Raw genomic sequence first — 27,974 nt, forward strand, 5'->3', positions numbered from 1 at the left:
TCCTCATTTATTTTGCCCTATAACTTCTATGCAAGTTTTGATCTCTGCAGGAGCACAGTCCCTGGCCTCCTGTAAGTTCACCTCTCCCCTCTGAGATCTATCTGGTCTCCCCAAGTCACTTCTTCCTTAACTAAATGCTTCCATTTAGGTGCACGATGGCAGAAGATGAACCAGCTGCAGAAATCTGTGAGAAATGTTCTGAGTTAATGAGTTCTGAAAGCCTAGCTGGAGAAGATGGACTAGAAACCCAATTCCCAGAACGGACTGGAAAGTCCATGAGTAGAGGGCCAGGTGAGCACCTGGCCCACGGACAGGATCATGGGAGCGGGGCTGGGACCCCTGGTCCTCACCATCTGATTGGACACTGTGTACTCGTTGGCCTCATTCAGGTGGCACTGGCCATCGTGTGGCTGCACCAGGCCCCCCAGTTTTCCATCCAGTGCAATGTGGGGCACGTCGTCTGTAGTGAACACCAGCAAATGCAGCGCATCCTTTCTCCAGCCGATCTTCTCCTAAAGGACAGAAGTTTGAGGGGGGCCAGGAGCTTCTGACTGCTGCCCAGGCCTGCCCCAGGACATCAGAAAGCGCACTGGCCCGTCTCCCAGGGTCGTGGTCTGAATCAGAGGCATCCTTCTACGTGCGTAGCCGGGGAGCACTCATAGAAACCACTCAAGAATGATCCACAGAACTCAGAAGAGACACAGCCTGAACTGGGGAAGCCTAAATGCACAGAGACACAGCTGCACAGCTGGGCCCGTGCAGGCCCAGGCACCCGGAACCTCCCTCCCAACCACCATATGCTTCCCTGTTCCTTTTGGTTATACTTGAGGGCTACCCCTTCTGGACATTTCCCCTCTGAGCCTCCTGTATTATTCCATCCCTGGAAAAGCCTTTAACCCACCTCAACCCAACCCCTGACAATGCACTCGGGTTAGCTGGCCTTATCTAAGATGACCAGTAAGGGAACATTTCAGTCCCCCAGTGAGACACAAATCACCCAGAATGGAGTGTTCCAATGGTCAATGGATCTTGCCTTCGGAGGATTTGGTAAAATCTGCCATCTATTCTGATAGGTGTAAACCACTCCAATCATTAACTGAAATGCCTCAGTGTTTAAGGTCAGTAAGATTAGCTCTGTTCTCCCTTTACTGCTTCATGTATCCACTCCAGCAAAAGGCACAGCTACATACAGTCTGTATTGCAAGAGAAAGACTCTATTTCTCACATGCAGCCACTGTGGCCCCAATGCTACAAACACCCCAGCCATTATTATTAGGAACAGCTGGACCCTGATACAGAGCAACAGAAACTGAGATATGGCCACTTTCTTACTAACAGTGAAAAGGCATCCCCAAATATGTTGGTGGCAGAGTGAATACATGCCGGGAGTTATCTACACATGCACCCTTGATATGGAAGCCAAAGACTGGATTCACAGACTTTACAAGTTAAAAGCTGTTGTTCTTCCAGCAGATGAGGAGTTGAAGGCATCACCCTCTTTCTTACCACCATATTGATGAATTTAACAGCCTTTAAGAGCCATAATATTTTCTCACTTGCTCCAAAAGCGGCGTGGAAACAAAACAATAATAATAAATCACAAAAAGTCAGACTAATGGGGGGCGGGGGGAATGTTTTGTCCCAGATCCCAAAGAGTTTACAGTCAAATGGAAACAGGACTCCAACACATCCCCATTAAGGTGCTAATGAAGGTAAATACAATGTCAGTGGAAACCAGAGAGGAGGAGGCTTGAAAGCCTTCTCAGGGCGCATGAAACTTAAGCTGAGCTGGAAGAATAGGAAGGGCTCTTCAAGGAAGCTGGAGGAAGAAATGCCGGAGAAGGCAGAAGAGGGGGTGGGCGTTGTAAGCACTAGCAAAGGCACAAAGAGGAGGCCAAGCACATTTTTGGGACCTGGAATAAGAAACCTAGAAGGTCCCTGACAGCAATGACATCTAAGCCATGACAAAACTGATCTGTGATGTTAGAAGGCAAGACAGTGGTTCCCCTTGACAGCATGAATGGGGGTAGTTAATAACTGAAAAGGGTCACAAGGAGGCTTCTGGGTTGCTGGTAATGTTCTGTCTATTGACCTGGTATTTCTACCTTGTGAAAATTGACCGAGATGCTGCACTCTTTGTACAGTTTTCTGCAGGTATGTTAGACTTTGGTAAAGAGTTTAAAACTGTGAAGTAGTTAAAGCAGTACATTACAAGCCGTGGAAGGGAGGGCACGATGCTTTGGAGATAAGGCATAATCAAGAGGGTGTAAAACAACAGTGCTTTTTGTAGGAAAAATGTGGATCTGTTATTCGCAAGGACACAACAATGTGCTAAACACCCTGACAAGAAAGTAGAACAATCTTTCATTTGACAATGTGTATTAAGAACCTTAAAGGAAATCAGAGACCTAAAAAAATGGACAGAAAGATAGTTTCCATGGATCAGAAGTGTCAATGTCACTGAGAGGTCATCTGCCCCCAGACTGATCTATAAACTCAATCTATAAACACAATCTATAAACACAATCCCAATCAAACACCCAGAAGGCCTTTTTGAGAAAATGTAAGCTTAGTCTAAAATTTATATGGAAAGTCAAACAATGGAGACCAGAAACAATTTTCTAAAAAGAACAACCAAGTTGAGGGACTCATTATCTAAGGTCAAGGCTTACCATAAAGCTACCATAATCAAGATAGTGCATTAAACATAAAGACCAATGGAGCAAGATAGAGATAAATAGACCCACACATATATGGTCAATTCAACAGAAGGTACTAGAACAATTAGACATCCATATCGAAAGAAATGAAGCTCAAGCCAAAACTCCCTATATATACAAAAATTGATTAGGACTAAGGCAGTAAAGTTCTTGAAGGAAACAGGAGAAAGCCCTTGTGACTTTCATATAGGCAAAGATTTCTTACATATCATGATTTATGGGATAAAAATTGATGAATTGGACTTCATCAAAGTTAAAAACATCTGCTCTTTGAAAGATACCAATAAGAAAATGAAATGACAAGGTATGGACTGGGAGAAAATATTTGCAAAGAAATAAAAATCTGATAGAACCGATATCCAGAATACATAAAGAATGTTCATAAGTGAATAAGAAAACAAATTGAATTTAAAAAGATAGAGACTTGAATAAACATTTCACCAAAGAAGAGAGAGGAATGAAGATAAGCACAAGAATGGAGTCTCAACATTGGTAGTCACTGAGGAAATGCACATTAAAACCACAATAAGATAGCTATTAGATAGCTCTTCCAATGGCAAACACACCAACCCTAATAATACCAAGTGGCAGTAATGGTGTGGAGAAATTGGAACTCTCATAATTGCTAATGAGAATACAAAAGTCTCAGCAACTTTGCAAACAGTTTGACAGATTCTTATAAAGTTACACATACACTTACCATCAACCCCAAGAGAAATGAAAATTTATGCTCACATGAAAATTTCTACGCAGCTTTATATTTTTAAAGATTTTATTTTTAAGTTATCTCTATATCCAACGTGGGGCTTAAACCCTTTTGAATCAAAAGTCGCATACTCAGGGTGTCTGGGTGGCTCAGTCAGTTAAGAGTCTGACTCTTGGTTTCGGCTCAGGTCATGATCTCACAGTTGTGGGTTTGAGCCCTGCATCAGGCTCCATGCTGCTGATGGAAAGCCTACTTGGGATTCTGGGATTCATTCTTTCTCTCTCTCTCAAAATAAATAAATTTAAAAAATCAATTTATAAAAAAGAAAAAAGAGTTGCATACTCTACTGACTGAGCCACCCAGGCACCCCTCAATGTAAATACTTATTATAGCAGTTATTCATAATCATCAAAAACCAGAAACAATGTGCATCAAGTGGTTTACAGAGAGACACAATGTAGTACATCTACACAATGAAATACTGTTCTGGGAAAAAAAAAAAAAAAAAAAAGAATAAACTACTGACACATACAACTTGGATGAATCTCCAAAGCATTATGTTAAGTGAAAAAAGCCTGACTCCAAAGGCAACTTACTGTCTAACTCCATCCATGTGATACTTGGGAAAAGATAAAAATATAGGGACAGAAACAAATTGGTAGTTGCCAAAGGCTGAGAGTAAAGGGAGGGGTCGGCAACAAAGGGATGCTAGGAAACTTTCAAGGGTTCTAGAAATAATCTCTATCTTCATTGTGGGGGTGGCTAGAAGACTTTAGCCTAAAAAGGTGAATTTTACTCTGTGTAAACTATCCCTCCATAACCTGGAGGGACCCTCTGTGTAAACTATCCCTCCATAACCAAAAATTCCCTTAAAGACGTATACATCTTTTGACTCAATTATTCTACTTCAAGAACTCTCTCTGCAAGAAGTATTCTGAAATATGCACAGCAATATTTTCACTAGTAGTGACAAAAAGGGATCTTGTTTAGGAATGGTTAAGTAAATGGAGGTATCTTCTCTCTGGCCAACAGAAATTATGTTCATAAAAAGTATGACCTTATGGCCAACAGGTATAATGTTAGCTGGAAGACGAAGTATACTTTAATGGCAGTGTGATTACAGACCATGTAAGAGATGAGCATTACTTTCTATTAAAAAGAGAGTAAGACCCATTCATCAGTTGATGGACATTTAGGCTCTTTCCATAATTGGGCTATTGTTGAAAGTGCTGCTATAAACATTGGGGTACAAGTGCCCCTATGCATCAGCACTCCTCTATCCCTTGGGTAAATTCCTAGTAGTGCTATTGCTGGGTCATAGGGTAGATCTATTTTGAATTTTTTAAGGAACCTCCACACTGTTTTCCAGAGTGGCTGCACCAGTTTGCATTCCCACCAACAGTGCAAGAGGGTTCCCTTTCTCCACATCCTCTCCAGCATCTATAGTCTCCTGATTTGTTCATTTTAGCCACTCTGACTGGCGTGAGGTGATATCTGAGTGTGGTTTTGATTTGTATTTCCCTGATAAGGAGCGACGTTGAGCATCTTTTCGTGTGCCTGTTGGCCATCTAGATGTCTTCTTTAGAGAAGTGTCTATTCATGTCTTCTGCCCATTTCTTCACTGGATTATTTGTTTTTCGGGTGTGGCAATATGGCCTTTTGTAGCGACATGGATGGAACTGGAGAATGTTATGCTAAGTGAAATAAGTCAGGCAGAGAAAGATACCATATGTTTTCACTCTTACGTGGATCCTGAGAAACTTAACAGAAGACCATGGGGGAGGGGAAGGGAAAAAAAAAGTTAGAGAGGGAGGGAGCCAAACCATAAGAGACTATTAAAAACTGAAAACAAACTCAGGGTTGATGGGGGGGTGGGAGGGAGGGGAGGGTGGGTGATGGGCACTGAGGAGGGCACCTGTAGGGATGAGCACTGGGTGTTGTATGGAAACCAATTTGACAATAAATTTCATATAAAAAAAAAAAGAGAGAGAGAAAGAGAGATTGAAACAAAATACACCATCATGTGGTTGGGGTAGAGATGACAGGCAACATCTTTCTCTTTTTTCCCATTTTTCCCCCCAACTATCTTTCAGAAGCAAGTATTACTTTCACAAGACTGGGTTTTGAATGCTGCTGGTCTGCTGTTTAACTGTTTCAGTCTCCTTTTGCTCCACAACAGCTTCCCAGAGGACTTGCAGGAACATAATGGAAGCTGGCAACAAGGACACAGAACAATGTGGAACCCAGGTGCCCCAGGACAGGCTCTGTAATGTTGTTGCCACCCCTAATTACTCATGTAGCTTTGACCTAATGAGTTAACACTTCAAAAGCTTTTTTCTTGATAGGAAACCAGGAATAATAAAACTTAATACTTACTCCACCTCCACCATGCCACTTCATCTTCATCACCACCTCTGTAAAGCAGGTAAAATACTGCCCTCGTGCAGATGAGGTAACTGGTGGTCAGAGGCATTAAGTAACCAGTCCAAGATCACTGCACTAGCAAGGGCCAGAGAAGCCAGATTCAGATGATCTGCTTCTTACTCACAAAGCGAAACTACCCAATCATACAGGAGGAGAGGATGGTGCAGGGTGTGTGTGCATGTGTGTGCATGCACGCGTGTGCATGGCCAACGAGAGAATTCATTCAAGTACTTAGTAGGCTCTCCACTAATGATTGTTGGGTCCAAGATAAATGTCTGTCAAGTTGAAAGGTGGCATCTGACACAGAAATAGCTCTACAGATGAAGAATGGCACAGCATAATAATAATAATTCTGTTTTCCCTGAAGTGGACTCCTGTTATGTAAGTGATGGCCCAGAGGCTGGGCTGCAGAGCACGAGTCAGAACCTCCTCATTCAGTAACCCAGGCTTTTGGGCTCAGAGATTTTTTAAGCAGTGACTCCATAGAGAATTTACATTAGAAAGAATTTTCCTACTGTCCGCCTAGACTATCTTGAAGGCTTAAGTTCTGTATTCCATGTTTGGAGCAGAAGGCAACAGTGGGAAAATAGATTATGTTTTGTTTTGTTTTTTAAAGAAAGAATAACTACAAAATGCAGTATGGTGTGGGGAGCCAGAGGACATGAGCTTTCGAACAGATGAGGCTAAGTTCAAATATGCTTTGCGCTAACTGGGACACCTCTCTCAGCCTTGCTTTCTTAATCTGTAACATGGAAAAAATCCTATTTTGCAGGGTTGATGCTAGGTTTAGACATAATTGTATTAAAAAGCCCTCAGCACATGAAAGGCTACAAAAAGGATCTGTAATTATTACTTTTTAAAAAAATTTTAACGTTTATTTATTTTTGAGAGCGAGAGAGACAGAGTGTGAGTTGGGGAGGGGCAGAGAGAGAGGGAGACCCAGAATCCAAAGCAGGCTCCAGGTTCTGAGCTGTCAGCACAGAGCCCAGTGGGGGGCTCAAACTCCCAAACAGTGAGATCATGACCTGAGCCGAAGTTGGACGTTTAACCGACTGAGCCACCCAAGGCGCCCCTATAATTATTACTCTTAAGACTGGTAATAGGGGCGCCTGGGTGGCTCGGTTGGTTAAGCATCTGACTTCGGCTCAGGTCATGATCTCACGGTCCGTGGGTTCAAGCCCCACGTCAGGCTCTGTGCTGACAGCTCAGAGCCTGGAGCCTGCTTCAGATTCTGTGTCTCCCTCTCTCTCTGACCCTCCCCCGTTCATGCTCTGTCTCTCTCTGTCTCAAAAATAAATAAAACATTAAAAAAATAAAATAAAATAAAATAAAATAAAATAAAATAAAATAAAAAGAAGACTGGTAATAATTTCTACATTTCTTCTCTTCACCTTTCACTACTTGATGTGGGAGGCTCCACAATCATTGTAGGGACTATGAAGTATTGCATACTGAAAAGTTTTTAAAAGCCTTGAATTGGGGTGCTTGGGTGGCTCCGTCAGTTAGGTGTCTGTCTCTTGATTTCAGTTCAGGTCACGACCTCATGGGTTTGTGAGATCAAGCCCACATCAGGCTCTGTGCTGGCGTCGTGAAGACTTACTTGGGATTCTGTCTCTACCTCTCTCTGCTTCTCCCCCACTCATGCTCGTTCTCTCTCACAAGAAATAAATAAACATGGAAAAAACTTTAAAGCCTTGAATTAATACCACAATGAGATTCTACCTACCACACACCTGATAGAATGGCTGAAAGTGAAAAGACCAACCACACCAAATGTTGATGTAGATGTGGAGTCACACACTGCCGTCAGGAATGTAAAATGCTATGTGTACTTTGGAAAACAGTCTGGCAGTTTCTTGAAAAGTTAAACACCTACCAGATGACCCAGTAAATCCACTCCCAAGTCTAGAGATAAAAGAAATAAAAGCAAACATCTATACAAACACTCGAACACACTTACAGCAGCTCTGTTTGTAATAAGCAAAAACTACCAGCCATCCAAAACAACCCAAACATCTACCAACAGGACAGAACAGATAGACAAAAAGTGGTCCATCCACGCAAAGGAATTCTACTCAGTGACAAAAGGAAAGGATGGAGACACTTGACAGCACAGATAAATCTCAAAATAACTGTGCTCAGTGACATAAACCAGGCTAAATAAGTATTTATACTGGATATATACAATTTTTGCAAATGCAAACTAACGTATAGTGAGAGAAAGCAAATTAGTAGCTGCCTGGGGTGAGGAATAGGAGGCACAGGAGGGAGCAAATGACAAAGAAGCATAAATGCTCACTGTGAGGGAAAGGATATGTTCATTACCTTGATCATGGTATATATATATATATATATATATATATATATATATATATATATATATATGTACATATCTCTCACAGGTGTAAACATGTCAAAACTTCTCAAACTGTACACTTTCAATACGTGTAGTGTATTATACATCAAGTATACCTCATTGAAGCTCTTTCATTTAAAGAAGACTTGGTTTGCTCATAAAGTCTCTTATTACAAGAATTTACACGAATAGACTGATGTCAGTAATGTGCTGGGAATACCACTTACACACGTTCTTTTGTTTGGTGACACTATCGAGTAGCAGTTAGGGGCTGGTCTGGCCAGTCTCAGGTTAGCCCTACACCTGCCTCAGCTTGTCCTTCTGGCCTAGGCAAGTTACTCAATCCTTCCCAGGCCAGCTTCTCTTCTATAAAATGGAGATGATAATAAAAGTAGCAATAAAATAGGGTGATGAGAAGATTAAACAGAGGAGGAACACCCAGCTCCGTGACTGTATGTGGTAGGCAACTACAAACTGACAGTGATCATCATCAGTATTTCCCTGGACTTGAGAATCTGTGACTTACGTCCGTAATTCAGAAGCATACAATCTTATCTTTGGACTGTAGGTTTATGGGTGATGTTTATTCTCCTTTCTGCTTATCTGCATTTTCTATATTTTTAGATTGAATATATTTTCTCTTAAGAAAAAAATTATTTTAAGTGAAACCAAACCTATTTATTTAGCTAAATTTTCTCCATGTCTCAGAGTAAAAACAAAAATTTAAAAGCCAATTTCATTTGGGGCACTGGGTGGCTCAGTCAATTAAGTGTCCAACTTTGGCTCAGGTCATGATCTCATGGTTTGTGGGTTTGAGCACTGCATCAGGCTCTCTGCTGTCAGTGCACAGCCCACGTCAGATCCTCTGTCTCCCTCTCTCTCTGTCCCTCATCTGCTTGCTTGCGTACTTTCTCCCTCTCAAAAATAAATAAACATTTTTCTAAAAAAAGCCAATTTCATTAAATGTCACTGAAGTCAGCCCTTAGATGAAAATGTCAGGGGCTGGGCGGGACGGATATGTACCAGACTCAGAAGCAAGAAATCCGGCATCTGGCCAAGGTCACGATTCACTTAACTTCTCTTTGTTTGATGCTCGGACCTGCATCAAATTCACCACAAGGTCTGTTTCAGCCTTCAAGCCCCTAGTGCCCACACTCGCTCAGGAGGTGACCTTGCCTTTTTCATCACCGAAAGAAACAGATAACGGGTCTTGCCTCCTCGTCTACTCTCAGTGGCTCAAAGTGTCTGGTCCCACAGCCTGAGGATGGCTTCCAGTCACAGGGGCATCCTCCTGGCATCTCTGATCTGTCTGCCCCCAAAGAAGAAGTGCTTCTTCCACCCCAAGGAAACACAGCTCATACAGCCCGCCCTCTTTGGAGAAGTTGTTCTCTCAGTCTCTCTTCTGGTTCCCATCCATGTGCCTAAAATACATGCTCGTGAGCCAATTAAAATAACCCTTTTTGTGACCCGGCTACTCTGCCAATCTCACTTGCTTCTTTCTCTTTGTAAGACTGGCAGATTTATGGCCTCTGTTTCCTCTCCTCAATTCCTTATAATCAGACTTCTCCACATGACCCCTAGACAGCAGTTCTTGGATCCTGTCTTCCTCCCTCATGCACACAGGGTTCTCTGCCCTGGCTGCACTTTAGGGACCTCTAGGGAGCCTCACCAATACTAATGCCCAGGGGTCCTGACCTAACTGGGCCGATCTGCCACCCTGCCCTTAGGGTTTTTAGGCTCCCTGGATGAGCCTAACGTGTAGCTGAGGATAAGAATTAATCCCATGGCCTTGGGCCTCACTCTTGTGGCCTCTGCACTGACTGGGAACTCCTGTGAGCCCCCTGCACTGTCCTACCCCTGCCCCTCTGGCTGCTCTCCCGGCAGGTGGATGAGGTCAGAGATAACATTCCCCACCCCTCCATCTCCCTTTGTGGAGATTTACTTGCATGACTCACAATCACAGCCCGCACTTGACCTTTCTCCTGAGCTTTACTCCCAGGTCTGCGCCGAAAACCAAAGTGTCTGCTGTGACCTGGAACTCAACTAATCGGAAGACGCGGCACCACATTTACCCCCAGATCAACCGCCCCTCCAGGCATCCCCATTTCTGACAATGGGGCGATCACATGCCTTCTTTAGAAACTTTGGAATTATCTTTTTTATCTTCTTTCTCTGGTTCTATGACAGCACCAGGCCTGTCCCAAACTGTCAATTCTCTCTTACAGACAATTCCTGTGTTGAACCAGAGCCCCTGGACAATGCTACATACAATTTCCAGAGTTTTCTCTTCACTTCCTAACACACCAGGTTAGCAGGCATAGCCTGAGGCTCGCCTTCCTCCTGGCCACCCACCTGCACTCTGCCAGGGAGGTATGACTGTCACCCCGTGTATTCCAGCTGTTCCAGGCAGGCAACACACATGGGTAGGTGACCATACTATGTGACACACAGCCATCCACAGACTGTGGCTGGGAGAACCGTCACCAAGCCCCAAATCTCTGACTCCATCCACATCCCAGAAGGCAGACCTTCTAGTTCTATGGGGACCAACCGGCCTGACCAGGGCTGGGGCCAAAGAACTCTTTCCCAGGGTGGAAAGCTCAGTGGGTGGGGAATTTGTCCTCAGAAAGCAGCAAAGATCTGGGGCTGAGGGAAAAGATAAAGGGGTGCAGGACCCAAGCCCCAGAATCACAAGAGCACTGTGCCCAGCACAGGCTCAGCACTCAGTGAAAAAGGAGCAAACGAACACACAGACAGAATCAGAGCTGGGTACCAACACCCTCCCTGGCCAGGTTAGAAGTCTTCGATCATGACACTCACGGTACCACCAGCTCCACGTACGCTTTCCAATCTAGCAAACACCTTATTTGAAACCCCCAAATATGGGAAGAGTTAAGAGCTATCGAATCGCTTGCCATCTGCTAGGAGCTGCAAGAGCAGGAGAGGGGCAAGGCCAGGCAGTCACTGGGGATGGTTCCTGGGACGGCCCCAGGCAGCCAGGCCTGGAAGTCAGCCAGGGGAACCTGGGGCTCTGTGCAACGGTGAAGAGGAGGCCGGAGTCCAAGAAATGGGGAAGCAGGAACGGAGAGACTAGACCAGGTCTTCCCAGCTTTGAGAAAATAAATAAAAATTGGCTCCTCCCCAGGGTGAAGACAAACTTGGTTTGTTTACCTCTAACATCTGGCCCAGGACAGCACGGGAACTGGGCAGTAGAGGATGTGGTTTCTCTGTCGTAATCCGGGACTGCAAGGTCTGACAAAGGAGGAAGGTCACTCAAGGGACCAAAAATAGGCTTCCATCTCCCTTGTCCACTTCCAGTCTGTGCCTGGGTCCCTCTTAACAGCTCCCCCACTGTACCTAGACTTTTACGTCATGGCAAGGTGGCTCCGTGGCAAAGCCACTGGGAGCAGGGAAAGCTTTTTTAGGCACCAGGTCAAAGTAAGCTGTGCCTGGCACACAAGTGAGTGTGCATGATAGGGTTCATGGTCATGGCAGCCAAATACAAAGGCGGCTGAGAGGGTACACTGCTGAGAGTAACAGAAAACAAGCTAGAAGGGGCTACTCCAGAACAAACACACCAGGGGCTACTGGGCCCAAAAACTGACTCAGAGGAAATATATAGCACCTGCAGTTTGGAAGGAACCCAGAGGTTATCTTGTCCTCGCTCCTGTCCAGTACATGGAGCTTTCCTCTGGTGCCCCCACTACGTGGGCAGGGGGCCCACACACACAGTCACTGCCCCATCTGGCATCTGGCAGCCTGCTCCACTGCAGAGCAGAGATCTTTGTTAGAGAATTCTTCCTTGCCTTGAACTCAAACCTGCTTCCCTGCAGCTATCCTAGCACCTCCCCACCTCTGAATAGCCAGGGGAGTCTATTCCCCCTTCCATGACGATGTCTGAGGTCACCTATGCTTTTCTCCAGGTATCTCTCTTCCTGGGTAACCTTTAACCATTCCCTCTAAGATATGGCTTCCAAGCCCAGCACCATCCACTTACTCACCCTCTTCCACTCTCTCACAGTCAATGTCCGTCTTAAACACAGCCCCCGGGGCCTATGCAGTTCCTGGGATGTGATCTGAGCTCACAGAGGAAAGCAGGGCTGGGACTCGGGTGTTGCATTTGGCAGCTGAATCTTCTGACTAGCTCAAATTAAGCATGTCAGTCCCCAGATCCATTTCATAGTGACCTGCTTACACACAGGGACCACAGCAGGGCATGTGAAGCGATGAGGGTAGCCTCAATGACGCCCGTACGGGAAAGTGCCAGGAAGGGCCTGAAATCCTGGTTCGTGGGAATGTGGAGAAGCTGATGTCCCTGCTCGGCTGCCTTAGGAAACATTGATGGATGCCTGCCTGAATGTGGGCTGGCCTGCTTGTTCAGAGGCGATACTCACAACACTCTCTGGTAAATGGTGTTCAAACCCCAAGGTGGCCTGAAGTCAATACATCATTCCAGGGGCATTTTCAGTGAAGATGGAAGCACTAGCTTTAAATGACTGAGTGTTCTGATCTCAAGGGCAATCTAATTAAAGTGAATGCTCACCCAACATAAAGGTATTAATACAACACATGGGCCTCAGTTGTCACTGAAGAGTCACCAGCCACATGCCCCCTTATCGCTGGAAAAGACCCACCACCTGAAAAAGTGTCTTGCCACAGCAGAACCACTGAATTATGAATGAGAAGGCAGATTATCAGAGTCCCCATTTTACAGATAATAAAGCCACGGTCAAAGATTAGCATGCTTGCTCAAAGGGCTGGGGTCCAACAGAATTCTGACCTTGGGACGGTACAAGTGGTCCCTCTGGAAAGTGCTTAGGGCTGCCAGAGCCATGTTATAAGTGCTTCCTGATAAACAGGAAACTCTTAGTTCCAGAGAACAGTTGCATATGCAACTGTGTTCTCCTGGGACTGTACCAGTCCTCCTTACCTGGGAAATTGTAATGGTTCCTTAGAGGAGGACTTTCTGTCTTTGGAAGCACACACCTCCCACTGCTCTGCTCCGGTGTGAACACAACAGTCTGCAGGCACTCTAACGTCAAGGTTAAGAACTCCGGCCTTAGAGCAAGGGGGCTGGGTACAGTTTCCATCTCCGGCTCTGTCATTTCTAGCTGTAACAACCTTGAGAAATTACTCTGCCTTTCTAGGCTTGTTTCTTCATCAAAAGGGGACAATAAAACCACACTCAAAGGATTAAGTAAAATAAGCCCTGTGAAGTACATGGCATAAGGCCGGGTTCTCAGAAAGCACTGAACCAATGGTAATCAATAACATCATCAGCATTGGAAACCAAGAGGCAGGGAGACCAAGGGAGACACTGAAGGAGAAGAATGCTGTGATTCAGTCAGCGGCTCCTAAGGTGCTGTCTCTGTGCATTCTGCTGTGTGCTCCACTGGTATCTCAGGTTGTTGGACAAGCACCTGTCATCCAATCAGAGTCATGAGCACAGGGACAGGAGCTGTGGCTCATTCATCTATGCATCCCCGCAGCACCTAACACGGTGTCCTGCACGCAGTAAGTACTCCACAGATCTTCAAAAGTAATGACGGAACACTGTATGTTACCCTTTCGGGCAAGCACTCGGGGAGAGAACAAGTTGTGGGGAGGAAATGAAGAAGGAAAAAGGACTGACCTGACCAGCCAGCAGGCAGACCCCACAGCAGATCTGAACACGGGGACCGAGTCTGAATTCGAACATGGCACATAAGGAAAACCGAGGTTAGTTCTGAGATTGGCTTCCTCTACCAGGCTGACATTCAAGTCTATTTCGGGCACTTTATAAAATAATCGTGTTCCCATTAGTTGTTTTTCCTGCTTCCATGCATACTTTTCAAATGAAAAGTTAAAAAAAAAAAAATCTTTTCTGTGGTTAAACACAAGGAGGACAAAAGTGCAGTAATTCTTTCCTTGGGGAAAAGAAATCTTGGCCTGTGAGTCAGGATTTAGACATTTACTTTGAGCCCAAGCCCCAACAACACACAATACAGCATGTCTGATGTGGACTCCATGAAAGAGTCCAGTCTGAATGGAAGAGAAACATTTGGAATGTTGGCATGGCTGAACCACATGAGGTTCTTATTTTTGCAGGAAAAATTATTAGTAGTCAAGTATCAAATATCATTGATTGTCAAATATCAGTAACTTCATGTGGCTCCCTCTAATGTTTACAAACCGGTTGTTTATAACCTTCCGGTGGATCTACAAGCTCAAATCAAACCCCTACAAGCTCAAATCAGAAGCCATAGGGACTTTTCCCCATCTTTCTTTAGCTTTCCCCACCATACCTGCCAGTATACACTGACTAGGCTGAGTTGGAAAGTCCTGCCAGCTAATGGCATCTGGTTCTCTTCAGTGGATGTCCACGTAGCACTGTAAATGCCATGGAGGCAGCCTGGTACAACAGGCGGGTGGACGGGCTTGGAGCCAGGTGAACTGTGGGTTCCTGAACTCAGAAGCATAAAGGAATCTGTGAGAACAAAGCATCTGTTTATTCACCAAATGTTTAAAGAGGGCCTGTTATGTGCCAGGCAATGTGCTGGGTGCTAGGGAAATACAGCAGTGAGAAAAGAGATGGGGTCCCTGCCTTCAGGGGGCTTACTGTCTCAGAGAGGAGGTAGACATCACTCAAGGAGTGGCCCAAATAAAAACAAAATGGCTACTGAAGTAGCTGTGACCAAGGGCTTTGTGCTCTGACCTCATCAGAAGCCTCAATCAGGGAAGTCTTCCCTGACACATAGACAAGTAGAGGTCCAAAACAGAAGTAGGCAGAGACTACACATTCCAAGAAAGCAGGTTTGGGGATACGAAGGAAGGAAGGAGGAAGAGAAGTAAAGATTTTTAGGGCAGTAAAACTGTTCCGTAGGATAGAACAGTAGTGGATACATGTCATTGTACATTTGTCCAAACCCACAGAACATGCAATACCAAGAGTGAACCCAGAAGTTAACTATGCACTCTGGCTGACAATGATGTTCATGGACTATAATAAATATACCACTCTGGTGAGGGATGTTGATGGTGGGGGGGCCATGGGGCTGGAATGGGGGGGTTCAGGGACAGGAATTATATGAAACACTGTACTTTATGCTCTATTTTGCTGTGAACCTAAATCTGCTCCGAAATGAAATAAAGTTTATTAATAAAAAAGGAAAAGAAAGAAAGAAAGAAAGAAAGAAAGAAGCAGGAATATAGGGGAGGAGTATTCCAAAGAGAGGAAATAGCATGTGCAAAGGGCCCCATAGTCAGAGTAACTGATTCAAGGTCATTTGGCTGGAATGCAGAGGCCAGGGGTGAGAGGTTTGGGGAGAAAGTAGTTCCAGAAGAGCCTGAGAATAAATCTTTGTCTCTTTGCCTCTTTGCCAAATGGACATGTAAAGCACAGAGGAGCCCATCGCTTGAAATCAAAACTGACATTCTAACCAGATTTGGAAATATTGCCTCAGTCATCGAAGGGGCCTTCTAACCTTTCTGCAGGGTGTTTCTTTCCTGCCATATCATTAGTCAAGTGAGCCAAGGGGTGTAAAACACCCTCAACACAGGGAACACAGGCTTATGCTGGAGGACCAAGAGACAAAAACTCTCATCCGTGCCCTGGTGACAGTTCTGAATTGTAACTGAGTCAGTTCCCATCCCTTGTGTCAATAAGCAGCTGTCAGCAGGGTAGTAATACCCAAACACAGTTCATGGGCACGAGGCAGAACAAGGAAACGTCACTTCAGGGCCGGACACAGTCAAGTGATTAAAAAATGCACATTAAACCACAAACATCTGCAAAATAGAAAGCCAAGAGAAACTTTCACCACCTCTGGCAAAAAAGCTGCATGGGCATGGGCAGAAGACGTGCATACCTGCACACATGGCCCCTAAAGCTTCACTGGGCCACAGGAAGTTCAATACTTTCATGGTGTTTCACCAAGACACTGAGCCAGAGGAAGAGCAAGCAGGTTGGGGCTGGAACAAGCCCCCCAAACTTGGTGCAATCCGCTAGCAGAAGCAGTTCACGCATGCTGACAGATAACCCAGATGGTGAGAAAACAGAACACGTTAGGGACTCCTTTTCAGGTGACATGAAGTGTCAGGGATGGCTGCCTTCTTCAAGGAATTCCATACACTTCTCAACTCATGCTTGGAAAAACAATGCAAGTCTGAGGTCTAAAAGAAATCAGGCGGGGTGCCTGGGTAGCTCAGTCAGTTAAGGTTAAGCGTCTGACTCTTGATTACAACTCACGTCATGATCTCAACAGTTCCTGACTGAGCCCCATGTCAGGCTCTGCGCTGACAGTGTGGAGCCTGCTTGGAATTCTCTCTCTCTCTCCCTCTCTCTCTCTCCCTCCTCTGCTCATCCTCTCTCTCTCAAAATGAATAAACTTGAAAAAAAAAAAGTTCCTAATAAATACATAAATAAATAAACAAAAGAAATCAGGCAACAAGTAAAAACAAAAACAAACAAAAAAACCTCAAATTAACTCTGTGGGAGGCTGGGACAGGGGAGGGGGCAGAGTAGAAACTTCTAGCAGTGCCTGATTCCAGGGATGGGGAATTTTCCAACCTCTATAGGTACCTGTGGCAGCCCCTCCCTGGCCTGAGGCTCAAGACTGAACAGGGAGTGACCAAAAAGGCAAAATCAAGGGCTCTGAGCAAAAGGGGAGGAGTCCTTTATGAAAAATAGCACTGACCAGCCCAATGGAGGGCATCCTAGAGATCTCCCTTCCATTCCCACCTCCTTGCATTTTCCAGATGCTCTGCGGCCCAGAGAGGTCAGCTGGCCTCCACAGAGTCAGTTAGCAGCAGGCTTAGCTTGATTAGGACAACATGACTCTAAGTTGAGCTTCCCTGCTCTGCAGGGTACTGTCACTACTTCCCAAAGCACCAGGTACCAGGTAACAGAGCATGGGCCTCAGAATCAATCAGATCTGGTTCAAATTATGGCTCTACTCCTTATTAACAGTAAGTTTCATGAATCCTTGTCCTACTCCGTTTCCTTCTCCATAAGCAGGGGACAGCCCCCACTGCCAATACACTGAGGGGCTGTTGTGAGCATCAGAGATAATGTATGTAAAACATCTGGAGCATGGATGAGGGGTGACCAAGGGCAGCAATTATTCTGTTTCTAGAGGTCCACAGAATTTGCATTCCTACAGAAAGTCTTGCCAGGGTAAAGCTGTCCCCCCAGCAATTCTGCAGCCGGGTCTCCATTTTAGATCAGAATGCTCACACCAGCGAAGGAATAAAGGACTCAGATCATGCTGCAGACTTTTTACTCAGCATGTAAACTTCCTTTGTTTGCTTTGAGACTCACTCATCCACCTATTTCTGAGAGGATATACAATGGTTTAAAAATCTAACATACAATACAAAATTAGAGAATCAAGGTTCAAACAGGAAGTCTGCCTGAAGGATGTGGAGGTTCTAGATGCTGAAACAAAAAGGGGAACGTACTGGGTGGCAAAGATCTTATTTTCTTGTCTAACTGTTGAAAGCAGCCCATAGAACCCTGTGCGGCCAGGATGCACCCAGCCAAGCTCAAACTGGCAGGTCACTTCTTTAAGCACGAACAACAGCAAAGTGGTGACTGGCAACCTGGAAGGCAGAAGACCTTGGCCACCCCTCCCCTGCACCCGAGGCCAGGGACAGGCCCAGTTTAGGGAGAGCAGGAAAGCAGTCCTTGTTCCAGTCTGAACCACTCATCACATTTTTATCCACACAATTTCAGAATAAACAACTTACAGTCAACTTCTAGTAAGTTCTGGAAGAACAAGAAAAGTAGTAAAGGGAAATTATTATTTTGACCAAGGAAGGTTCAAGAATAGATTTCTAGGTAAGGATAAGAAATTAAGAGCAGGAGCATTCCCTCATCTGGCCTAGCCAGATACAATGTGTTGCGGAAAAAATGCCTGCATTGATGACAGAGGTGTCCCTTAGCTGTGGACACTGTTAAATGACCTCTCACAGCAATGTGACCTGAGCGGGATAAAGACTTCCTCCCACTCGTAGAATCAGGGTCCTTGTCCTAAATGGAATCCTACATAGAAACAGTTTCCTTCTTTTTGCAAAGAACAGCTTTCTAAGAAATATAAAGTGGGCCACAGAGGTGGGATTTAGGGCCAGTCATATGAACATACTCCTAAATCACACAAGTTGATAACTAACAGTCTATCCCAGGAAAACCAGAGCAAGAAGGAAACCAGAACAAAGAGCCCCCTGTGAGCTGCGACACAGGCCTGCTTATCATCTCCAAGGGCTCAGGGTCGCTCCCTTCAGGGGAGGTAGGAGCACGGGGAGAGGTTGGGGGGCGGGGGGGGGGGGGGGGGGCACGCTGCCCAGCCAGCTCCAGCCTTCCTGACACCACTCTCCAGCCAGAGCTCACAGGCCTGTGGGCTCTGTCACAGTCAGTTTGCAGGATTCAGTGGAAGCACCTTTAATCTGCCCAAATCAGGAGGCAGCAGAAAACTCAGTAAACAAAGTAAGAAATGCTTAGGACTCTTAAAAAAACAACTCTCAAAATCTAATTATTATTACAAATCTAAATATCATTGAAATAAATGGTATCTGGGATTTACTTCAAATAATGGGAGAGAGTGGTTAGGCACACAAATCAGATCGTCTAGGAGTTGGTAACTGGCAAAGATGGACAACAGGTACGTGGGTTTAATTTCACTGTTCTACTTCCATATGTTTGAGCTGTTTCATTATAAGTAAAAAACAAAAACAAAAACAAAACAGGGGCACTGGGGTGGCTCAGTTGGTGAAGCATCCAACTCTTGATTTTGGCTTAGGTCATGATCTCAAGGTTTCTGAGACTGAGCCCCACGTTGGGCTCTGCACCGACAGTGCGGAGCCTGCTTGGGATTCTCTCTCTGCCCCTTCCATACTCAAGTGCTCTCTCTTGCTCTCTCTCTAAATAAATTAAAAAAAAAAAAAAAAAAAGTAAAAACATCATACCAAATCATTGTGAAAATGTAGGTAAATATAAAATTAAAAAAAAAAACAGAGAAAACAAAAACCACACATAATCCTATCACCAGAGACAACCACTGTTAACACTTCAGTCTATATACTTCCAATCTTTTCCACATACTTCTCTCTTTTGTTTGTCAAGTATGTTGTCATATGTTTATGCTGTTTTATTACTTGCTTTCCCTTCCTCTCTTACTTTATCAAGAATTATTCAAATCCTTGGGAATGCAAGCTGGGGCAGCCACTCTGGAAAACAGTACGGAGGTTCCTCAAAAAACTAAAAATAGAACTACCCTACCACCCAGCAATTGCACTACTAGGCATTTATCCATGGGATACAGGAGTGCTATTTCTAAGGAACACATGCACCCCAACATTTATAGCAGCACTATCAACAATAGCCAAAGTATGGAAAGAGCCCAAATGTCCATCGATGGATGAATGGATAAAGAAGATGTGGTATATATGTACAATGGAGTATTACTCGGCAATCAGAAAGAATAAAATCTTGCCATTTGCAACTACGTGGATGGATCTGGAGGGTATTATGCTAAGTGAAATTAGTCAGTCAGAGAAAGACAAATATCATATGACTTCACTCATATGAGGACTTTAAGAGACAAAACAGATGAACATAAGGGAAGGGAAGCAAAAATAATATAAAAACAGGGAGGGGGACAAAACAGAAGAGACTCATAAATATGGAAAATAAACAGAGGGTTACTGGAGGGGTTGGGGGGGGATGGGCTAAATGGGTAAGGGGCATTAAGGCATCTACTCCTGCAATCATTGTTACACTATATGCTAAGTAATTTGGATGTAAATTTAAAAAAATAAAATTAAAAAAATTAAAAAAAAAAAAGAATTATTCAGATCTTTAAATGTCCTTTAAGGGTATGATTGCTACATGGTCTTTTATCAAAAGGTAAGCCAAAATCTACTTCCAATATATGGTTTCTATAAGTAAGGGTGTGGTGAACTAGGAAGGATGACATTTGTTATAAATAGGTGATTCCAAATAAGAAAAACTGCATGAAATGTCCCCAAGCAGAAACTGACAGTACACATGAAAAGAAATACTAAGAGAGCCACTGCTGGCTCATAGACTACATAATTCCCAGCAGTTAGGAACCTTCCAGGTACTCGCCATTGCAAAGGCCATGGTGGGAAGAAGAGGAAAATGTCAACACCTAAAACTGAAATACACTCATAAAGTGAGCAATAATTCACACAGTACATTCACACAGTGGTTTAAGAAATCTGCCAGCATCTCTGAAATGCTGGAGTGTTGATATACTGAGTTTTCAAAGGGAAGAAGATTTACATGGGCTTGGGGTGGTATGGGAAGGTTCTGTAAACACAAGAGTAGATCCTGCGGCTTCTCGGAGACCACTGTGCCTCAGGCATTCAACCGTGGCCTTTCCAATCACTCTATCAGAATTAACATAACTGGACATGGCTTTGTTCTGTCACTGAGTTCTTTCCCTCAAGCCCTAAGGATGATTTCCTCCCCCATAAAAAGAAAATCCACAAAATCCTCGAGCTGGGGAGATAGACGAGAGGGATCCTGTTTTCCCTGCACTATTTGTCCCTGCCAAGAAGGAGATTCGGCAGAATATCTGCGAAGACAACGCCTCATATGATCAATGTCTGAATGTCAGTCAAAAATGTAATTTTTCTTTCTGAAGCAAATCCATAAATGGCCTATATTGTGACACACTGTAAAGACTGAGAGCTGAACACATTCCAGCCATGCTCCGTCTGGCTTTCCTGGGCTGCTACAAACCACCAGAGGCCTCTGAACCAAACTGTTTAGCTCTGGCCCAGCAGCCAGGAAGGGAGGCGCAGCCACCGCAAGGCCATCTCCTCTAGGGGTGGCCCCGAGAACACAGTGAATGACGACAGAGCTGCAGGGGGACCAAGAAGGGAACCGCAGACGACTACGCTTTCTTCCCATTTTTTCCTTCCCCTTATCCCTCCCTGTCTACCATTTCAGTTTTTTATTTCAGAAAGGACAACTGTGGCTCTCTTATCACCAGGTCAAGGATGGAGTGGAGAAAAAGTGGGTCTGTGACACACTGGACACGTGCTGAGGTCAGAAACTATGTAAGTGGTTAATTAAGTGCTTACCACTTGGTAAACGAACAGCAGCCTCTCCAAACTGAGTTTTAGCCCCTCCCCCAAACATGGGGGTCCCAGCGATCGCCCTACTGCTGAGCCACCGAAATTTTCAAGAGGGCATGCTCAGTGATGAGCACTCTGAAAAAATTGTGAAAGTATGTGTTGGAATGGCAAATTCAAGAGTGATATTTTTTAAAAATCTTGCTGTTATTGAGTTGTTTTCATAGTAGAAAACTAGTTTAGGAATAAGTTATTACCTAACAAGTGTCAGGGCGGATGTGGAGAAAAAGGAACTCTCATGCACTGTTGGTGAGAATAGAAATTGGTAGAGCCACTGGAAAATCATAGGGAAGTTCCTTAAAAAGTGAAAAATATAAATACCATATCATCCAGTAATTCTACTACTGTATTGACCAAAGAAAATGAAAACACTTGAAAAGATCTATGTGTTCTATGTTTAATGCAGCATTATTTACAGTGCCAAGATATGGGGACACCCCAAGTGTCCACTGAGAGATGAATGGATAAAGAGGAAATGGTGTGTGCACACACACATACACATATAATGGAATATTATTCAGCTACAAAAAAAGAATGATATCTTGACATTTGCAACAACATGGATGGGCCTCGAGGGTATAATGCTAAATGAAAGAAGTCGGACAGAGAAAGACACATACCATATGATGTCACTTACATGTGGAATTTAAAAAACAAATCAAATGAACAAACAAATAAACAAAAAGCAGAAATAGACCCAGAGAACAAGCTGATGATTGCCAGAGAGGAGGGCAGTGGGAGAATGGGCCAAATGAGTGAAGGGTCGTGGGAGGTATGGGCTTCCAGTTCTGGGAAGAATAATGTACGGAGATCAAAGGCACAGCATAGGGAATGTAGTCAGTGGTATTATAACACATACTATGATGACAGAGGGTAGCTACTCTTGTGATGAACACAGCATAATACATATGTTTATCAAATCACTATGTTGTACACCTGAAATTAATGCACCATGTGTCAACTATACTTCAATTAAAACAAAAAGCTATCACCAACGTTCCATTTATCTATTTCACTGGGACTGGAACCTCTCAGAGCATGGGTTCATTTCTGACCTAGGTCTGTGTCCTCCCTCTGGATTCATACACCACAGAAAAGCTGGAGAAAAACAAATAGAAATGCAACCTGAGATGACATGCAGTTCTCTTTTTCAGCCAGATTCGCTAACCCAGCAATCTTTAAGGTTGGCCAAAACTGGGCCAGAAGGCTCAACAGGCCTCATGCATAGGGCTTGAACTTTACCTTTTCCCACCAAAAGAAGCAAGAGTCTAATGCATAAATGCAGAACAGCTGTCTTCTGGCAAAGACAGCGTCCCGTCACACACACATGGCCACACCCTGAAACAGAGACATACACCCGCCCCGACCCATCACTGAGCTCCAGCTGACTTGACTGCTGTAGGTTTCCCCAAAGGTCCCTGAGCTCACCCTCGGATGTAAGAATGGACACGAACCACAGGCTGGGGTGGCTCAAAATCTGCCATCTCCTACCGGCAGGGCCAACGCCCGCCCACATGTAAAGATGAAACAGAAAGAAAAGTTACCTTGCAGACAGCCGCCTGGAGTATTGCATCAAAGCCTCCTTCGGGAGCATCGCGGTTCCGGGACACCCTCTGTTTCCGAACCTCCTCATTGAAGCTGTCAACTCTGTCTGTAAGGGGCAGCAGATGGCGGAACCCAAAGGATGGGACACAGTTTGGGAATAATTTGTAACTAGAGAGAAAGAAGAGAAGAGTCACTTTCCATCACTGTAGGTAAATCTTAAGCAACCAAGTACTCTGTGTGTTCACTGAGTGCCTTGAGCAGCAGTAATGAATATTTACCCAGCACCTACTGTGTGCCCCTGGGACACACAAAGAGAGAGACAACATGGTTCTTACTCTACAAAGGCCAAACCCTACACCACAGGCAAGTCAGCATATCCAGGTTGTATGTGAATGGAATGGACAAATGGTTCGAAAAAAGGAGATAATAGCAGACTACTGCTGTCAGAGGAATACGTCACAGAGATGCCCTGCCATGGGCCTTGAAAGATGGGAGGGACCAGTGGCATGGGCACCATGGCCTGGGCAGCACAGCAGGGAAGGATCTTTTGGGCTAAGAAAGGTGGGCAGTGTCGAGTGAGAGCAGCCTGAACAGAGGTACTGTATGAAAGCAGCTTCCCACATCAACTCTGCTGCTGCCATGTGTTAAAAGATCACATAGAATCCCTTTGAGTGAACCCACTCAGAGACGCGCAGGACATCCTGGCACATGAGCAAAAGCTAGTGGAACAGGAATGAAGACATTCTATCTGCTACTTCATTCATTTATAAATATTGTGATGATAAGCCACCAGCTCTCCTAAATGCAACAGAGATCACTCAGAAGCTAACTGTCCTCAGATGGAAAATTAGATGTGGCAATTTGGGAAGAGGCAAGTATTGCATCTCAATAGTAAGTTAATGCCACATCTTTCTCCTGCAATACTGGGCGATCTCATCTTCAGTCTGCAGTAGAGATCCTGAGTGGTTCCATCCCTGGAGGAAATTAGATTCCAATTACAGATCTAGGAGTCTCAGCTTGACATGCAGTCGCTGACACAGGAAGAGAGGCCTTCCATTGTTTCACCAGTGGATTCTCGAGGGGAGAGGGAAGAGGGTCCTGGCCAGAGAGAAGCACACATGCAAGAGCCCCGTGGCAGGAGAGAACACAGGGAGCCCAAGAACAAGGAAGGCCAGTGAAGCTGCAGCGGGGGCAGACAAGGTGAGGATGGGCCAAGGGGAGGCTGAGAAGGCAGACTGAAAGAGACTGTGCAAGTTTGTGGCCACGTTAAGAAAGCCTCTCTTTTAGAACAAAAGATGGAAAAAAAAAAAAAAAAAAACAACAACACTAACAGAGAGGCATGGGCGGGGGTGGGGTGGTTATAATCCAACTTAAGCCATGTGCATGGAGAGGGAAACAGGCTTAGCAACTGCTAGGGAATCCTGCCTAACTGCAGCCAAGAAGCAGCAGCCAGGGCAGGTCTGGACAGGTTCCCTTCCTCCAAACAAGAGGCAAACTTTGGCTTTCTAAGAGGCCATTCCACTCTCCTTCAGGACCTACAGTGCCTGCTCCATCCACCAGTCACCGCAGCAAACCGGCTCTGGACAGAGTCAACCCCACTGCCATCCTGGCCACGACTCTCTCTGGATGGGGGCGGGAGCTACAGGCTTCATCCATCTGCCTTCCCTTGGCTTCACTCTCTCCTTCTTCCTCAGACTTCACTTGTACCTTGTGCTTGGACAGGACAGACTTTTCTATATATGATCTGGACCATCAAATTTTTTATTCCCATCTCATTTTTCCATGAAGAGAAGGTCACGGAAATTATATTCCCGGAGAGAAGAAGGAAATGAGCTGAGGTCCTATTGGTAGTTATTTGACAAATGGACAGGTGCAGGAGGAAGCAAACACACAAATTTTCCCTTCCTTCAAGCCGCTCCTCCTCTCTGTGTGGTTCTGGTCTACTATGCAGGACTTAGGGAATGTGATTGTTGTCACAGTTGACCGAGTGGGTTGAGGAGAGAAAGGAGAGGAAAAGAATGATAACTGCTGTTCAGTGAGAAAGCCAGGGAAGCTGTGAAAAGCTCACCAAAATTAGCTTGGCATTTTTTTACCTTTCCCCTTTTATTCGTGCTAACAACATTAAGTAGATATATTTTTACTTGGAGAATTACTATTAAATAATCAGGAAATAGAAAATGTGTTTGCCAGAGAGAAGCCTTCATGGCAGAGAATTTACTACAACCAAATCAGTCATCTCTTCGAGGAAAACAGCTTTGTCACACAGATCCTGCCGCATGTCCCATAGTCACTAAAATACGATGTCCCCTGTGACTATTTAATTTAACCTCTGGCAGAACTGAGTGAACTGAAGGTCTGGGCACTTGGGGGTCTAACTCCAGGAAATGCTCCAACCCCCACCCTGTGTCTGTCTGTAGAGCCCTGTTTGGGGCCATGTATAGGGAGTTATTCCATCAAGGATTATAACCAAGAAGGTAAGTAAAATATATATGCTTAAGTTGCTTGGGGGAGCATGTACATATGAAAAGTGATTCCAATTTGAAGACGCTAGACCCAGGCAAATCCAGAAAACAATCTATGGCTTCAGGACAATATTGTGGGACAAGCTGACTGGAAACAGCTCCGTCTTAGTCTAAATACAGAACTGCCAGATAACATATAATTTTTCAAAATGCTCATATGTAAATGTTAATATGGAAGCTTAGCAGGGAAATCCCAGCTGCCAGAGATGAAGGAAAAAAAAAAAAACATTCAACAAATGAGTACAGTTACGAGATGAGGTGGGCCTGGAGTAAGAGCTCATGCCAAAGAGCTCCCGGATGTGCCAGGACCCGACAGAGGTCCTAAGGGTTGGGGGCATGATTCTAACGGGGACGGATGAAGCACTGGAACAGGGCTCTCTTCATAAAGCTAAGCTCTACAAAGAGCTGCCCTGTCACCAAAATGAAAGACACAAATTCCAGCCACTAGCCTGGGAAAGAAGCAAGGAAGAGCCATTCTGGGCCGAGAGCAAGATGAATCACCCATAAAAATTGTTAACTCCAGGCTCGAGCAAGTCAGGATTCACTACTTTATGGTGAAGGAACCCCCAAAGGAACAATAAACAGGAAAACTAGTCCCATCGAAACCCGGAGGATCCAGGCAAACACATAACTGCCCTACAAGGATGGGGCTGTGATCCTCACCCAGAAAACCACTTCGGATGAAGAGGAGCTTATGACAAACTTATGGATCCCGTGAGAAACAAACCACCATGAAGGAATGTCCACAAATGCAACAAACTGAATGATGTGCCGTTCAAGAAACAGAGATAACAGAATGATTTGAAGCACTGTAAACGCAAGGATATTTAAAACATTAAAGGAGAGGAAAGAATACATACCAAAAGTCAGAACAGGATATTATTAGAAGAAAAAAAACAAGGCTGTGAAAACAAAACAATATAAAAAACAGAAGTTTGTAAAAAGAACCAAATAAAAACTATAGTCAGTGAAATTCAAATATGAAACTTCAGTGTATGGACTAACCAACTAAAAACCAAAATGGTAAACTAGAAGAAATTTCTTACTAGGGAAATTAGCGTTAGAAAATGAAGAGGAGAGGAGCCCCTCAGGGGCTCAGTCAGTTAAGTGTCTGACTCTTGATCTTGGCTCAGGTCATGATCTTACGGGTCATGGGTTCAAGCCCCAGGTCGGGCTCAGCACCGACAGTGCAGAGTCTGCTTGCCTGCTTGGGATCCTCTCTCCCCCACTCTTTCCCTTCCCCAACTCGTGTGCACGTGTGCATATTCTCTCAGAAATAAATAATAAACATCTTTTTAAAAAAGAAAGAAAATTAAGAAGATAGAGGAATCAAAGAGAAAATGTCTGAGAATTTTCAAGGATAAAGACGTATTCTCCGATTAAACAAGCAGACCAGATTCTGAGCAATGTAAATAAAAGCAAATCCAATCTAGACACATTCAAATGTGTATCATTATAGAATATGAAAAGCACAGGAAAATATTAAAAGCCACCAGAGAGAAGGAAAACCATTAGATGGACAGCCACCTTCTCATCAGCCACAGGACATGCCAGAAGACAATGAAATAACACCATCAAGGTGATGAAGGAATACTATGACCCTTGGAAGAAACACAGGGAGGGTAAGGGAAAACATAAATGATGAAGGATGAACTATGTCAGTTTACTTGCCCAGATTTTTGCATGTGTATTTCCATTTTTGTTGTGTGGTGAGAACATTTAAGATCTACTCACTCTCTTCCAAGTATACAAGTGCATGTTCCAAGTATAATATCGTTAACTAGCATCACCGTGCCATACGCCACATCCCCAGGACATACTCATCTTATAACTGGAAGTCTGTACCTTTTGACCAACATCTCCATGTTCCCCCCACCTCCCAGCAATTACCAGTCTACTCTGTTTCCGTGAGTTTGGCTTTGTTAGGTCCCACCTAAATGAGACATGACATGTATTTCAACAACAGCCCGATACCTCGAGCAAAAGGAAATGTCTTCAGGGCCGGGGATAACAGGCTGCATTAATCCTTCAAATCCTCCATCAGTAAATCCCACATGACTTTTCCCAGTGACACTCTTCCTGTTACTCAAAATAGCAAGTAAACAGATCTTTAATCTGGTGATTAAATGATACTGTGCCTTTTTTCCGATTATGGCAGCCCTGTTACTACTCCTTACTCCAGTCCTGGCATTTCTAGCACATTCTAAGATAGGAAGGGATGAATCTAGGATTTTGATCCTTTGGCAAAAACGTCTGGAGCAGGAGGAGGGACAAACCTCAGGAAAGCCCCATGAAAAACCAGCTCTCTTTTCTCTGAGGTGTCCTACATAGGTGATTAAGTCACTCCTGACTCTATCTTCCCAAAACTTCCTGGGGGCTCTTGCTGTTCCCACTCCCTCAGGGGAGAAAAATCCAACTGAAGGGGCCATCGGAGCTTGAGGAGAACCCCATGACTCTCCTCTGCGCACTAGCTGAAGGAAAAGAATAGACGAGGATCGCAGGCAGTGTGCACCGGGCCAGGGATGAAAGGCAGACAAGGGAGGCGGGCCAGCTGTGCGACATGA

General features: G+C 44.6%; 1 protein-coding gene across 2 annotated transcripts in view; it reads right to left on the minus strand.

Annotated features, from left to right (window-relative positions):
* ITGB5 (integrin subunit beta 5) overlaps positions 1-27,974 on the minus strand; it is a 122,453-nt gene that overhangs the window by 55,554 nt on the left and 38,925 nt on the right. The window contains exons 5-6 of one of the 2 annotated variants that reach the window (XM_053903459.1): positions 22,888-23,056; positions 351-512 (exon numbers count right to left, since the gene is read on the minus strand). In XM_053903459.1, the coding sequence (XP_053759434.1) occupies positions 351-512; positions 22,888-23,056 (331 nt within the window). The remainder of the gene's footprint in view (positions 1-350; positions 513-22,887; positions 23,057-27,974) is intronic. The other variant, XM_053903460.1, reaches the window with a different exon arrangement.

The sequence above is a fragment of the Panthera pardus genome, unplaced genomic scaffold (genome assembly GCF_024362965.1).
Source record: "Panthera pardus isolate Hobbes unplaced genomic scaffold, ASM2436296v1 HiC_scaffold_16, whole genome shotgun sequence".
Taxonomy (NCBI): Eukaryota; Metazoa; Chordata; class Mammalia; order Carnivora; family Felidae; genus Panthera; species Panthera pardus.